The following is a 16286-nucleotide window of genomic DNA, read 5'->3' on the forward strand; positions in this document are numbered from 1 at the left end:
AAGCACAGGATTTTATGGCAGTGGAAGGTGCTATGTGGGCATAAAGTAGAAGATGGTTTAGGCCCAGGGAGCAGTGGAAGCAGAAACGTTAAATATATTTAAGTCAAAAATAGATGGTTTTTTAGCTGCCAAGGGGATAAGGGGCTACGGGGAGAGGGCAGGGATATGGACCTAGGTATGGTTAGTATAGTAAGACCTGAGTGATCTCCTGGACAAGTGTCGATCGCCTGGATTGGGGTCGGAGAGGAATTTCCCGGATTTTTTCCCGAATTGGACCTGGGTTTTTATCCGTTTTTTTGCCTCCCCCAGGAGATCACGCGGTTCTTGGGGTGGAGAGGGGTGATAGCGGTATAAAGGGGAGGGTAGTGTCTTGTGGTCTGTGTCTTGTGTCTACTGTTTGTGGGTAAGTGTGTCTGTTTAGTGTTCAGCCATGAGTGAATGGCGGTGCGGGCTCGACGGACCTGGTGGTCTACTCTCGCACCTACTTTCTATGATTCTATGATTCTAGGCCGGCAGCAAATGGAAGCAACTGTTGGGCAGTACGAGCCAAAGGGCCTGTTTCCTCATTGTATTACTCTATGACTCTAGAAGGTTGTTCTTCTTCTTGCGAATGAAACATAAACCAAAGGAATAGTTATATCTCAAGCCAGGTGTTGAGAAGCCAGGTTGTTGTCTCTGCGTCTCTTCACCAGATAAAAGCTGTCCAGGGTCTGACCTCCCCAGAGGAGCATGGGTGAAGCTCAACGGACATGGTACTGGAGTTGGGCGTTTCAATGCCAGCGTGTGGAGATGGGGGCTCCGCCAGAGCCCAGCATGTGAATGCGGAGCAGAACAACAGACAGCCAACCATGTCATCTCTGGGTGCCCGCTCTACCACCCACCAAATGGAGCTGTGTCAGGGCCCGGCAGACATTGACGCCAACAGGGACAACAACCTGGCTGCTCAACACCCGGCTTGAGATCTAACTATTCCTTTGGTCTATGTTTCATTCGCAAGAAGTAGGCAACAAATACGTAACTTACGTAAGAATGCTGTTCATCGATTACAGCTCAGCATTCAACACCATTATACCATCAAAACTGATCACCAAACTCGGTAACCTGGGCATCGACCCCTCCCTCTGCAACTGGATACTGGACTTTCTAACCAACAGACCCCAGTCTGTTAGGTTAGACAAGCACACCTCTTCAACCCTCACCCTGAACACCGGCGTTCCACAGGGCTGTGTGCTGAGCCCCCTCCTCTACTCCCTCTTCACCTATGACTGCACACCTGTACATGGTACTAACACCATCATCAAGTATGCAGATGATACAACGGTGATTGGCCTCATCAGCAACAACGATGAGTCGGCCTACAGGGAGGAGGTCCAGCACTTAGCAGCATGGTGCGCTGACAACAACCTGGCCCTTAACTCCAAGAAGACCAAGGAGCTCATTGTAGACTTCAGGAAGTCCAGGGGCGGCACGCACACCCCCATCCACATTAACGGGACGGAGGTGGAACGTGTTTCTAGCTTCAGGTTCCTGGGAGTCAACATCTCCGATGACCTCTCTTGGACCCACAATACCTCAACTCTGATCAAGAAGGCTCACCAGCGTCTCTTCTTCCTGAGGAGACTGAAGAAGGTCCATCTGTCTCCTCAGATCCTGGTGAACTTCTACCGCTGCACCATCGAGAGCATCCTTACCAACTGCATCACAGTATGGTATGGCAACTGCTCTGTCTCCGACCGGAAGGCATTGCAGAGGGTGGTGAAAATTGCCCAACGCATCACCGGTTCCTCGCTCCCCTCCATTGAGTCTGTCCAAAGCAAGCGTTATCTGCGGAGGGCGCTCAGCATCGCCAAGGACTGCTCTCACCCCAACCATGGACTGTTTACCCTCCTACCATCCGGGAGGCGCTACAGGTCTCTCCGTTGCCGAACCAGCAGGTCCAGGAACAGCTTCTTCCCGGCGGCTGTCACTCTACTCAACAACGTACCTCGGTGACTGCCAATCACCCCCCCACCCCCCGGACACTTATTATCACTTATTATTATTTATTTAAATCATTTGCTATGTCGCTCTTCCAGGGAGATGCTAAATGCATTTCGTTGTCTCTGTACTGTACACTGACAATGACAATTAAAATTGAATCTGAATCTGAACAAATAGAAGCAACTGATGTGGACAAGTTGGGCCAAAGGGCCTGTTTCCACACTGTAAGACTTGATGACTCTATAACTCTGATGTAAGAAATACAAGTGAAGTCTCTCATTTGCTAAACCGATCAAAATAAATGTGCAGGAAGGAACTGCAGATGCTGGTTTACACCGAAGATAGATACAAAATGCTGGAGTAGCTCAGTGGGACAGGCAGCATCTCTGGAGAGAAAGAATGGAGATGCTGCCTGTCCCGCTGAACATTTTGTGTCTAAAATAAATATGCAGTTGGAACATGAGATCTGGGCTGCATTCATAAACCAACAGGTAAAAGACAAAAGTCCCATTTTACTGAATGAGGGTGAAGAAGTCTGAAGAAGGGTCCCGACCCAAAAGTCACCTATACGTTTTCTCCAGAGATGCTGCCCACACAGAGGGCATCTCTGGAGAAAATGTATAGGTGACGTTTACTGAGTTACTGCGGCACTCTGTGTCTTTAGAGAAAAGGAATAGGTGACGTTTTGGATCGAGACTCTTCTTCAGACTGAAGAAGGGTCTCGACCCGAAACGTCACTCATTCCTTCTCTCCAGAGATGCTGAGTTACTCCAGCATTTTGTGCCTACCTTCGATTTAAGCCAGCATCTGCAGTTCTTTCCTACCTATCAATATTATCAATGTTGGGTTATGAAAGATTTGGGCTTTTTTAAGTTGTGTAGATACAGGAACGCATGGAAAATAAGCTTTCAGATGAGTTACTCCAGCTTTTTGTGATTAATATTTCTCTCTTCCCCTGACATTAGAGATTGTTCCTTATAGAGAAAAAAACATGCAAAAAATACCCCAAAAGAATTTATAACTGAAACTTTCATAAAATTAGGGAATATCTCTACACATTTATCATGATGAATTTTATCAGTTGCTGATGGTGACAGAAATAATTCAATACTGATTAGTTTTCAACATTTTATTTTGTTGGGAGCTTATTGCCAAGTGACAGAGATGAAAAATAAAAATTGATTTTTCTTTGCATTTAATTTTTAATATGGACCTACAATGAATTAGTTCCACAAGTTGAGCGTAATAATTAGTAAGTGAAAATACTTCTGAAAGCAAAACTAGAAATGGACTGCCTTAGCGATTAAACCTATCTAACATTTTAAGATTCACATGAACTGGCGCGAGCTTATACAGAGCCACATTAAAAATTATCACACTGCTTTAGGATATATGAAAATAATAAATACTTGAATGCATTTCAATAAAATGTATCATTCTTTAAAAAATGTAACATTAAAGAGATATCTTAATAATTATTCATACTAAAGTGAATATTAACCATTTGCAAAAGTTTGCTGCCTAGAAATTAATTTGCACACAAGGCTACAGTGCAAAAATAGGCCCTTCGGCCCACCGAGTCCGCAACGACCAGCGATCCCCGCACATTAACACGATCCTACACCCACAAGAGAAAATTTTACAATTTACACTTATACTAAGCCAATTAACCTATAAACCTATACGTCTTTGGAGTGTGGGAGGAAATCAAAGATCTCGAAGAAAACCCACGTGGTCACGGGGAGAACGTACAAACTCCGTAGAGACAGCACCTGCAGTCGGGATCGAAGCCGGGTCTCGAACGCCGCAAGTGCTGCACGGCAGCGACTCTACCGCTGCGCCACCGTGCCGCATATCTTGTACATAAACACTCAGTTTAGTATAAAGAAGGACAACTAAACTGCACAACATTCACAACTGCTGTAACTTACCTCTCTTCCCTCGCTGCATATTTTGCAAAGCCAAACCGGTTTCCGCTTGTTCCCAAGTGTCTCTATTCCACACTTTATGCAGACTTTCTGCAAAAGAAAAAAAAAATCAGCACGTTAGTTATCAAACTAATAATGAACCATCCTCCAACATCCACAGGCACCGACAGTTACTTTATTCACAAAGAAACTCTCATTTATGCTCGTCCCATTATGTTCAGTTCCTTTCGAAACATATTTTTTTTAATTGGTCCTTTTTTTTTTAAATTCTCTATCATTTCAGAGGCTGTGGGGAATGCTAATAGAACTTTATACAATTATTAGAGGCATAGATAGGGTAGATAGTCAGAACTTTTTTCCAAAGGATGGAAATGTCAAAGAGTAGAGGACACAGCTTTATGGAAAACAATGAAGAAGTTGTGGGGCAAGCTTATTTTTACACAGGTGACTGGAACGCGCTGTCAATGGTGGTGGTGTAGGTAGATACGATAGTGATGTTTAACAGGCTTTGAGATAGGCCCATGGATATGCAGGGAATGGAGAGATATGGATCATGCACAGGCAGAGAACATTAGTTTAATTTGGCATCATGTTCAGCATGGACATTGTGGGCCGAAGGGCCTGTTCCTGTACTATTCTATGATCTACCTCCAAGCTCTCCCATGATTTTTGCACAAAAAATATCCTCTCTCCATCCCTGCCTCATCACAACCCTCGCAATAATAATAATAATAATAATAATAATAATAATAATAATAATAATAATAGGTTAAAGATTTTATCGTAACTGTACGATATCAGGTATTACTGTGATGCATCATTTCTGTAGGGCAAAATGATCATAGAATTAAAGACCAAAACATCCACCGTTTATTCCCTCCACAGATGCTGCCTGACCTGCTGAGTTCCTCCAGCACTTTAAGTATTGCAACTACCTAAGCGGTTACTAAAAAACTGTTACTGTTGGAGTTGCAAATCTTGTAAATGCCAGCTTCATAGCAGCTTAAGTAAATGTTGGAAAGCAGTTTACAAACCCAGCCATTTGGTTATTTCACCAGATCAATTAATTTAATTTTTATTTTCCTCTTCCTATTGAAAGAACAAATTACATTTCTTCGACTCTGTGACCAAAGAGAGCTCACATTTAAAAAAACGCAAAAACCTCATGAAAATAATCTGCAATGCGAGATATCTTTTGAGGGAGTACAGTATTTCCGTGATTGATCCATATTATAGTTTGATGGCATTCTCAACAGATATTTCAAATTCCGAGCACATTTTCAATTATCATTTGCAACATCAAACACAGTCTCAAAAACCTTTTAAATCCAGAAGTTAATTTCTTCTTCAATTATAAAGCCATTGTTAACTGTTCCATAAGTTGCCAAATAATTCTGGTCTTACTTTTCGTTCAATGGAAATGTAATTATTTCTGTTGATACTATACAATCCCATTTTCCTTTAGATTTGTAAGCAAAGTTTAAATGAATAAAAATTCTATTTAACATATCCAAATCATTAATTAAACTTTCATCACCTATTGAGACTTCACAACAGGCTGTTTACCATTTTTGTTGGAGTTTATCTCACACACACACACACACGCACCGGCAGCAGAAGCGCAGTGGAGCAGCTTGTAGAACTGCTGACTCACAGCGCCAGACACCTGGGTTCAATCCCGAACATGGGTGCTGTCTGTGTGGAGTTTGCACGCTCTCCTTGTGACCGCATGGGTTTCCTCCAGGTGCTCCGGCTTTGTCCCGCATCCCAAAGACGTGCGGATTTGTCGGCTAATTGGCCTCTGCAAATTGCTCTCAGTGTGTAGGGAGTTCGATGCAAAACTAGGATAACATAGAACTAGTGTAAATGGGCGACTGATGGTCGGCCTGGACTCAGTGGGCTGAAGGGTCTGTTTTCATCCTGTATGTCTCTAAAAATAACACGTGCCAACCCCATTCACCTCTTCTTTGCTTTCAACAACTTATCTAATGAATTCTTAAATATTTTCTTTGGTCCTGTGCTGTGGTAGGTTTCAACTTCACGGTGGCACAGCCAGAGACCCGGGTTCGATCCTGACTACAGGTGCTGTCTGTACACTCTCCCTGTGACCGCGTGGGTTTTCTCCGGATGCTCTCGTTTACTCCCACACCCCAAGGATGTGCAGGTTTGTAGTTTAATTGGCTTCTGTAAATTGTCCCTAGTGTGGAGGATAGTGCTAGTGTGTGGGGTGATTGCTGGTCGGCACGGACTTAGTGGGCCGAAGGGCCTGTTTTCACGCTGTATCTCGCTGTAATTTTTGGCACAGCTGCGGATTCCAACCAAGCAAGAAGTAAAACGAACCAAGAACTAAAACTATATATTTTTTTAAACTAAAACAAGGATGCATGGTGGCCGGAACGGGGGGGTGGGGGAATTCTGGTATGGCTGAAACAATGTGGATCCAACTAGCCCTTCCCAGCACTTTTCTAACTAGCTATCACACACTCAATAACAAGTTTGAGGAGTTTACAGCAAGGGACAGCCGTGTTCTTTGGTTCACTGAAACACGTCTTGTATCCGACTCACCTGACCCTGCTGTACAACTTGACGGTTTCTCCATCTATTGTAGACGGCACAGATTCCTCATGCAGGGGGAAAGGTGGTGGTAGCTGGTTTTTCTGCAAGGCTCAGTGGTGCACTGATGCGGCTGAGTTCAATTCTACTCCCCTGAACTACAGTCCCTTTCATCACCGAGGGAATTCATCTCCACAACCTGTCAATGGTCTTCAAGCCATCCCAAGCCAATGCCAAGGTGGGATTATACTTGATCATCAACTCTCTCGAGACAGCAAGATGATACAGAGTTAGGTCATCATCGCCAGAGACTTCAATCACGCTAACAGGAACGTACTGACCAGCGGGATGCTAACATGCTTGTTCACAGCTGCACCACCACCAAGTACGTCTATTGTTTCATCACTTGCCCTCATTTCAGCCAACATGGTCATCTGTCGGTGCTGCTCCTGCCAGTTTGTAAGACAGAGACTGAAGCACAAAAGCATCAATGACAAGAACAACTCAGCAGGGGTTTAAGGAGGCTGTGAACGGACTTCAGAACTGTTTTTCCTTTTAGTGAGATACAGCAGGGCGACACGATGGCGCAGCGGTAGAGTTGCTGCCTTACAGCACCAGAGAGCCGGGATCGATGCTGGCTAAGGGTGCTGTCTGAACGGAGTTTGTACGTTCTCCCCGTGACCGCATGAGGTTTCTCCAAGAACTTCAGTTTCCTCCCACGCTCCAAAGACGTACAGGTTTGTAGGTTAATTGGCTTATAGGTTAATTATATATATATGTAAAAATTGTTCCTAGCGTAGGATTGCGCTAATGTGCGGGGATCGCTGGTTGGTGTGGACATGGTGGGCCAAAGGTCCCGCTTCCACAATATCTCTAAACTAAAGTACAGCATGGAAACAGACCCTTCAGCACACCAAGTCCACACCCAGCATTAATCATCTGTTCAAACGTTCCCTCTTTCTCATCCACTCTCGAGACAACACACAGACCATTTAACCTACAAATAGGTCTTTGGGAAGAAACTAGAGCACCTGGAGGAAACCCACAGGGTCACAGGGAGAACATGCTAACTCCACACAGAGGTCAGGATCAAACCCTGATCTCTGACGCAGTGAGGCAGCAGCTCTACAAGCTGTGCCGCTACGAGTCGGTGAGTTGGTGCTGAAGTAGCCCCTGGTTTCATCAAGAAATGGATTGTCGACTGTGTTCCAAGAAATACAATAAGGGTCTGTCTTAAAGCTGAATGGAGAGATTCAATTTTCTGCTAAAGTGCAGATCAAAGGCTTTCAAGATGAAAAATACCGGACTGTACAAGGCGACCTAGGCTAATCTTCACTAGATGATCAGGGATGGCCAGAGGGAATCCCATAACAAGCAACGGCTTCATTTCAATCGAGCAGATGCCAGAAGAGTGTGGCATGGCCCGAACACCATCATACAACACAAGCCAAACTCAGAGGTAATCTCTGGCAATGATGCATCTCTACTGAAGATGTATAAATGGTGTACAGACATCCAAATGCTTTCTTGTTTAAACCTAACACTTCTATTAGATCTTCCATTTAATCACCCTTTCAAAATCTCTGCCACACAACACCAAGAAAGATGAACCAAAATTGTTTAATTTTATTATTAAAGCAATATAATCTTAAATTACAATTACCACAATTAAATTGTAACCATTTTAGACCACAGTGCAGTGGTTTGTTCTCCTCTAGTTGCTGATGTTGCCCAGTGATCAGCTGGGACACATCGCGATCATTCTCCACAGGTAATGGCCTAACTCCACACAGACAGCATCCGAGGTCAGGATTGAACCCACATCTCTGTGGGTGCAAGGCAGTGACTCTGTGTTCTTTAAAATCTTGGCAATACTTTAGAACACAGGGATCAGAGTGTCAAGCCCATCATTGTATTCTATTGACAAGATTTTTTTTTTAAACACAGCGGTGCAGCATGCAGAGATGCTACCTCACAGTGCCAAAGACATGGGTTCAATCCTGACCTCTGATGTTGTCTGTGTGGAGTTTGCAGGTTCTCCCTGTGACCACGTGCATTTTCATGGGGTGAAATTTAGTTTTCGTAAAGCTATGCGGGTTGGTAGGTTAATTGGACCCTGCAAGTATGTAGGGAGTGAAAGAATGCAGGAGGAATTGATAACAATATGGAGAGAATAAAATGGATTGGATTAGTGTAAGTGTGTAGGAAGGAACTGCAGATGCTGGTTTAAAATGAAGTTAGACACAAACTGCTGGATTAACTGGATGGCCGATGGCCAGCATGGACTAGATGGGCCAAAACTTCCCGTTTCTATGCTGTTTCTCTCTACAACAAAACAATTGCCACAACTCCATTTATTGATACATAACAACCTGTATCTTTTCATTTTGCTCCTTTATTCACAGATGGATGAATGAATTGCAACTGCCAAATATAAATATAAAATGGAATGAAATGTTGCACCAGTGTATTATTTGATACGCATGTAACTTGAAGCAATCACACAATGATGCTTAGACTGATTGTTTGTGGCAGCTCCATTGCTTAGTCCATCAGTACTCTGTATAAGTGCATTTATAAAGTAATAGTTGCAGGGTACCTTGTGGGAGGCTGCTATTAATCTCTTAGTTTGGTATATAACAATCAAAGCAGCGGAAATATTTTTTCATAAGTTCATAAGTTCGAGGAGCAGAATTAGGCCATTCAGCCCATCAAGTGCACTCCACCATTCAATCATGGCTGATCTCTCTCTTTCTTTCAACCCCATTCTCCTGCCTTCTCCCCATAAACCCTGATACCCGTACCAATCAAGAATCTGTCAATCTCCGCCTTGAACAACACTATTGATTTGGCCTGCACAGCCGTCTGTGGCAGATTCTCTATTCCTCTAACTAAAGAAATTCTTCCTCATCCACTTTCAAAACGAACGTCCTTTTATTCTGAGGCTGTGGCCTCTGGTCCTAGACTCTCCCTCCAGTGGAAACATCCCCTCCACATCCACTCTATCCAGGCCTCTTACTATTCTGTAAGTTTCAATGAAGTTCCCCCTCATCCTTCTAAACTCCAGCGAGTACATGCCTAGTGCTGTCAAAGGCTCATTATATGTTAACACAATCATTCCTGGGATCATTCTCGGAAACCTCCTCTGGACCCTCTCCAACGCCAGTACATCCTTCCTCAGATTTTCTACATTGGATAAACATAATTCCTTTGTGGGAAACTGAAGAATCTGAGCTTAGGAGGCATGGTCTCAGAAAAAAAATCAACTATTTGGAGCATTGTATACAGTTTTGGTCACAATGTTAGAAGAAGGACATTGTTAAGCTGGAAAGAGTGCAGAGAAGATTTACGAGGATATTGTCAGAACTTGAGGATCTGAGCTATAGGGAGAGGTTGGGCAGGGTGGACCTTATTCCTTGGAACACAGAAGGATGAGGGGTGAGATTATAGAGGTGTATAAGATCGTGAGGGGTAGATACACTGAGTCTTTTACCCAGAGTAGGGGAAATCAAGAATCAGAGGGCATAGGTTTAAGGTGAGAGGGGAAAGATTTAAATAGGAATCTGAGGGACAACTTTTCCATGGTGGTGGGTATACGGAGCGAGCTGCCAGAAGAGATAGTGCAGGGAGGTACTATAACAGCATCTAATAGACATTTGAACAGAAAAATGTCCAAATTTAAACATTTGTATAGGAAATGTTTAGAGGGTTATGCGGCAAACGTGGCCAGGTGGTTCTGTTGTGGTTGGGGCATCTTGGATCGAATGGGCGAGTTGAGCCAAAGTGCCCCGTTTCCATGTTGGGTGACTATTTAAGATTGAAATGCAGAGAAATTTCTAATTGTCAGAATCTTTTACCTAAGGTGGCTTATCGATGCTCTGCCAGTGAGTGTGTTTAAAAGCAAAATTAAAAGATCTTTGGCATTAAATGAAAGTGGAAAATGTTTTGTTTCGAGATACAGCCTGGAAACAGGCCCTTCAGCCCACCGCATGCATCCACATCGACCGTCAATCAGCTGTTACTAGCTCCATCCTACACACTAGGGACAAGTTACAGAAACGAAATAACCTACAAACCTGCACGTCTTTGGGACATTCAGGGAAACCGGAGCACCCGGAGAAAACTCACGCGGCCAGCACCTACAAACTCCGCTGCATCTATAGTCAGGATTGAGCCCGGGTCTCTGGTGCTGTAAGGCAGCAACTCTACGATTGCGTCACTGTGTAGAATTAACCATGGTCAGTGATTTCATCGGTGACAATACGCGCAGGTGCAGCAAACCGAAACATCGTAAAAAGTTTAAAAAACTAGATTGATGTACAGCAGCCAACTCAGGTGAACTTTTATAAGCAAACCAACAAGTGCTGTCCAAGGTCCTGTTGAACAACAAAATAAACTCAATGGGCCCAAGGGCCTCATCCTGTTTTTATTTCTATTCACAATATGCTACAACATTATTTATCCCAGAAGGGAAATCGATAAAGTTCTATTGCATTGTAAATAGAAATAAAAACATTTTTACAACTTTTTGATATTTTCCAATGATCTTCACTCATTTTCCAATAAAAAGAAAACATAAGCATTAATGGAGGTGACATCTTTAATGATAAATATAACATTATTTTTTTTTTTTTTAAACTGAGGGAAATTTGTTCTTGAACCAAATATAAAAATTAATTTATCGTTCAGTCATATTAATTTCACGCTAATGCTAGATTCTATACACACATGAAAAGATACGGATATTACCACAGGGTAAGGCACTTCAATGACTCAACACTGATAAATATTATGGCTTTAAAACTGAAAGTCTGGATTGAATTTAGTTTGAGAAAGTTTAATAAACTTCCAACACTAAATCGGGCCAGTGGATGAATACTGCTCTGCCATCTGCTGGAGGGGAACAATATTTAATCAAAAAACCATCAACGAGTTGCAAATTAGTAGTCGTTTAAAAAAAAAAAAAAAAAGTGTTTAAGGATTATCAATTCTGCTTAGATAAATTGCTGGAGGCGTTGATACATGATCATTGTGTCTCCAACCAAACGGCCCCTTTAGATCTAGATAACGGTCATACAACACAACCACTCATAAAAAATACTCAGAAGTTTAAAGAGATTTGGCACATCTGCCAATACTCGAACAAACTTCTACAGTTGTTGTGTAGAAAGTATCCCGGCTGGTTGCATCGTGGCCTGGTACAGCAATTCCAATGCACTGGACCGCAAGAGGCTGCAGAGAGAGGTGGACCCGGTCCAGTCCATCACAGGCACAGCCTTCCTTCTCATTGTCAGCACCTGCACCAGGCAGATGTTTTAAGTTGGCGGCATATATCATCAACGATCACCACCATCCCGGCCTTATCTTCATCTCGCTGCTACTGTGGGGCAGGAGGTACAGAACCCTGAAGTTCCAAACAACAATGTTTAGGAACAGCTACTTTTCTACAGCCATCACGTTCTTGAACCAACCTAATCCCATTTCAGCAACAGAATGACAAGGCCCACCTCCTGCACTTCCATATCTTGCATTTGTTTCTGATTGTGTTGGTGCACCATTGTCTTGTTTTGCAAACTATTTATTTTCCTTGTCTTGTATAATTTATGATGTGTTCATAAGTTCATACGTTGTAGGAGCAGAATTAGGCCATTCGATCCATCAAGTCTACCCCACCATTCAATCATGGCTGAACTGACTTTCCCTCTCAACCCCATCCTCCTGCCTTCTCCCCACAACCCCTGACACCCTTACTAATCAAGAACCTACCAATTTCTACCTTAAAAATATTCACTGCCTCCACAGCCTTGAATGAATTCCACAGATTCAGCACCCTCTGACTAACAAATTCCCTCCTCATCTCCTTTCTAAAGGTACATCCTTGTATTCTGGTTCTGGACTCTCCCACTGGTGGAAACTAGTGTCGATCTCTATATGTCAGTGGTGCTGCTGCAAGCATGTTTTTCATTGTTCCTGTACTTCACTGTTAGGGTGCACATGGCAATAAACTTGAGTGCCATCACAACCTAATTGTCAAGTGATCAGACCCCTCATCACCTGATGGTTAACCACTACCCTAAAATACTTTTACCCAATTCTCGCCAATATTTTAACAACCAAAAACAAAAAATAAAAATAAGGAAAAGGGATAACGGATGACGAATAACTAGGAGTGCAGGTGCGCCCTGAAGGTGGTCACAGGGAGATCGGGTGGTCAAAATTTTTTTTTGGCACATTAGCCTTCATCAGCCAGAGTATTGAGTTTAGAAGGTGGGAGGTCATGTTGCAGTTGTATAAGATGTTGGTGAGGCCACGTTTAGAGTATTGTGTTCAATTCCGTGCACCATGTTATAGGAAAGATGGTGTCAAGCTGGAAAGGGTACAGAGAAGATTTACGAGGATGTTGCCGGGACCAGAGGGTCTGCGCTATAGGCAGACGTTGATCAGCTGGGATTCTATACCTTGGAGCACAGGAGGATGAGGGGTGATCTTATAGAGGTGTATAAGATCATGAGAGGAATAGATCGGGTAGAGTCTCTTGTCCAGAGTGGGGGAAATCGAGGACCAGAGGACATAGGTTTAAGGTGAAAGGGAAAAGATTTAATAGGAATCTGAGGGGTAATTTATTCACACAAAGTGTGGTGGGTGTATGGAACAAGATGCCAGAGGAGGCAATTGAGACAGGGACTATCCCAACATTCAAGAAGCAGTTAGACAGGTACATGGATAGGACAGGTTTGGAGGGATATGGACCAAATTCTGCCAGGTAGGGACTTGTGTAGCTGGGACATGTTGGCTAGTGTGGGAAGCTTGGGCCAAAGAGCCTGTTTCCACACTGTATCACTCTATGTCTCTATGATAAACATTTTTTATTTTTTATAAATGCTCTCATAACTTTGTTCCTTTCCTGCAAATTTAATATTTCCTAAAGATTTAATATTTCATTCCTGGAAACTCCCTGATATTCCTGATATATTAGCAACCCTTGCATGCACCCACGCACACATTGCACATACATACAGAACCGATCTTATTTTGTCTGAATAGCATTCAGCAAGTTCTGGAAGTATCCTTTTCCTAAATAACAGCGCCCCAAAAACATCCAAGTTGTCTCTTAAAAATAATAGCAGCTGGGCAGGCCGCTTGCCAAATCTTTGCTGCAGAACCATACTGGCAGCATCCAATTCAACAGAGACCAGGCATTCCTTATAATAATACAAACAAATACTCATTGTCAGCCAATTGTATATTGCTTCCCAGGGAATTATTAAGATCAAATCAAAATATGGTGAAACGAAGCCAGCATTTTCCATTCAAAACGTTATGCCCTGGCGAGAGTAATTCTGAATTGTGCCTGAAAAATAAATTATGATTGCAAAAAAGTACCATGAATTAAAAGAAGGAATTTTTACTTCATGAACGAGTTAAGCAATCACACTAAATACAAGTATTTTACAGCTTTATTATCATTTATGCGTAGCTCTGGGCAAAACAATGGTCACAATATAATCTTAAATTGAGATTCATTAGTTTATAATAAATTGCAAGAAAATGTTTTACGATAAGTGCAATAATTATAGATAGATTACAGACAAAAGGACGTCTTATTTTTTACATCACCTTATTCTATCTGTATTTTTGTTCGCACATCACTGCAATGTTAAAACTCTCATAATCTAATCATATTTAATTGACATCAGAATCCATAGGGATCTCCATTTCCTAAATAACTTCAACAGGAGGACAACAAACCCTCAGGGAAATGAGTAAACAGCCTCTGTAAACCTCAACTGCCCGTTGCCATGACTGCAGTTTTTCCACTGAAGTCAAGATGAGATTCTGCAATAACCTGCACATAACTTCAGAACCATGTAATCCCACTATTTAGTTGGAATTACGCTGTGTGTTGAAACTACCTCTGCAGTGTTGTGAACCAATGTAATCGTGTGCAAAAGTGCTTTCCACTTTCCCCATAATTTAGTTCAGATCAGAGATAAAGCGCAGAAACAGGCCCCTCCCTCGACCCACCGACCCACGCTCCCCGCACACAAGCGCTATCCTACACACTTGGGACAATTTACAATCTTTACCGAAAGCGATTAACCTACAAAGCTGTACGTCTTTGGAGTGTGGGAGGAAACCGGAGCGCCCAGGGAAAATCCACGTCAGTCACGGGGGGAAGCGTACAAACTCCGCACACACGGCATCCGTAATCCGGATCGAAGGCAGCAACTCTACCGCTGCACCACTGTGCCGCAAATCTATAGGGGAAAAAAAAGTTATGCGTCCCAACCCACTACAATATTAGGCAGCAAATTTAAATAAAAACTAAAGGTCTGCTTCATTATCATTCACATCACTTTTGAATGCCGATGCTTCACACTGCTGTGAATTGTAGTTGGTGAAACCTTTGTTGAGCGATTAACATTCTGTTTGCATCCAGAGGTTCAGCAGAGGTTGCTGTAAAATGCCAGTCATTAATTCCCTTTCCCTTCAAATCACATTCAGCTATTGAACCTTCCCTTGGCCCCATGATACACAGAATAATTTAATGCTTAAGAACATCTGGTCACCTGCACATGATTATGGCATATTACATAGACATGTAGAGCCAAAGCATTCTAATACCATCTCTCCTTTCGACTTCGAACATCACCCAGCCAACAATTTACAATGTTTCCAAAACAGCCAAGGAGCGAAAACAGCCACATGACCAAAATCTGTTGGCAAGCTTTTGACCTAAAATGTTAACTCTGTTTGTCTTTCCACAAATGTTACCCGACATGCCGTTGAGTGTTTCCAGCATTTTCAGTTTTTCTTTCAGATTTCCAGCATTTACAGTTTTCATTACAAAGAGACTTTGATGAATTTAACAGAGGTAAAAAAAGTGGAAATTATTTCTTGATTAACATCACTAATTGGCAGCATGTTCCAATAGACAATAAGTACAGGTGTAGGCCATTCGGCCCTTCGAGCCAGCACCGCCATTCAATGTGATCATGGCTGATCATCCCCAATCAGTACCCTCTTCCTGCCTTCTCCCCATATCCCCTGACTCCGCTATCTTTAAGAGCCCTATCTAACTCTCTCTTGTTTGCACAATCAGAATGATACACTACTCTGAAAGTGAGCATTTCAAGTCAAAAGAAAGACTTGATACGTGCATCGGGGCCAGTACAATAAAGTTCTTGCTTGCTACAGTTTTACGGGTAGATTACATGTAACAATACAAGAAATAAACATACCATAAAATATCAGCTATACTAGGGAAACCACATCATAAAAGTGCGAGTCAAAACATGTAGTCGGACCAGGTTCATTCACTTTAAAGAAGCACACACTGCTTTGAACAATAGATAGATACAAAATGCTGGAGTAACCCAGCAGGACGGGCAGCATCTCTGGAGAGAAGGAAAGGGTGACATTTCGGGTTGAGACTCTTCTTCTGAAGAAGGGTCTCTACCCTGTAACGCCACCCATTCCTTCTCTCCAGAGATGTTGTCTGTCCCGCTGAGTTACTCCAGCATTTTGTGTCCATCCTCAGCTTAAACCGGCATCTGCAGTTCCTTCCTACTGCTCTAAACGATAGTGCGTCAGGAGTCTGAGAGACTCAGCAGCCTTCTGCTTTTATTGCTTCTATTATTAACACAAATGAAAGCAACAATATTCTACGTGCCCTTTTTTCACTAAAGTTATTAGCAGCTGGATAACATCTAATTTTTTGTAGCCCAATATCATTACTGGGTAATGGAAAACCTGACTGCAGCTGAACAAGATATTTATCTGTTAATTTCACTGTATTGATTAATGGCATCCTATTCTGTGTTT

The 16286-nt window shown here is 42.7% G+C and overlaps 1 protein-coding gene across 3 annotated transcripts in view; it reads right to left on the minus strand.

Annotated features, from left to right (window-relative positions):
* The window catches only part of rph3al (rabphilin 3A like (without C2 domains)), a 121845-nt gene that overhangs the window by 53210 nt on the left and 52349 nt on the right, over window positions 1-16286 (minus strand). For all 3 annotated transcript variants that reach the window (XM_033046184.1, XM_033046183.1, XM_033046185.1), the window contains exon 5: window positions 3912-3998. In XM_033046184.1, coding sequence (XP_032902075.1) covers window positions 3912-3998 — 87 coding nt within the window. The remainder of the gene's footprint in view (window positions 1-3911; window positions 3999-16286) is intronic.

Source organism: Amblyraja radiata, chromosome 28 (genome assembly GCF_010909765.2).
Source record: "Amblyraja radiata isolate CabotCenter1 chromosome 28, sAmbRad1.1.pri, whole genome shotgun sequence".
NCBI classification, from domain to species: Eukaryota; Metazoa; Chordata; class Chondrichthyes; order Rajiformes; family Rajidae; genus Amblyraja; species Amblyraja radiata.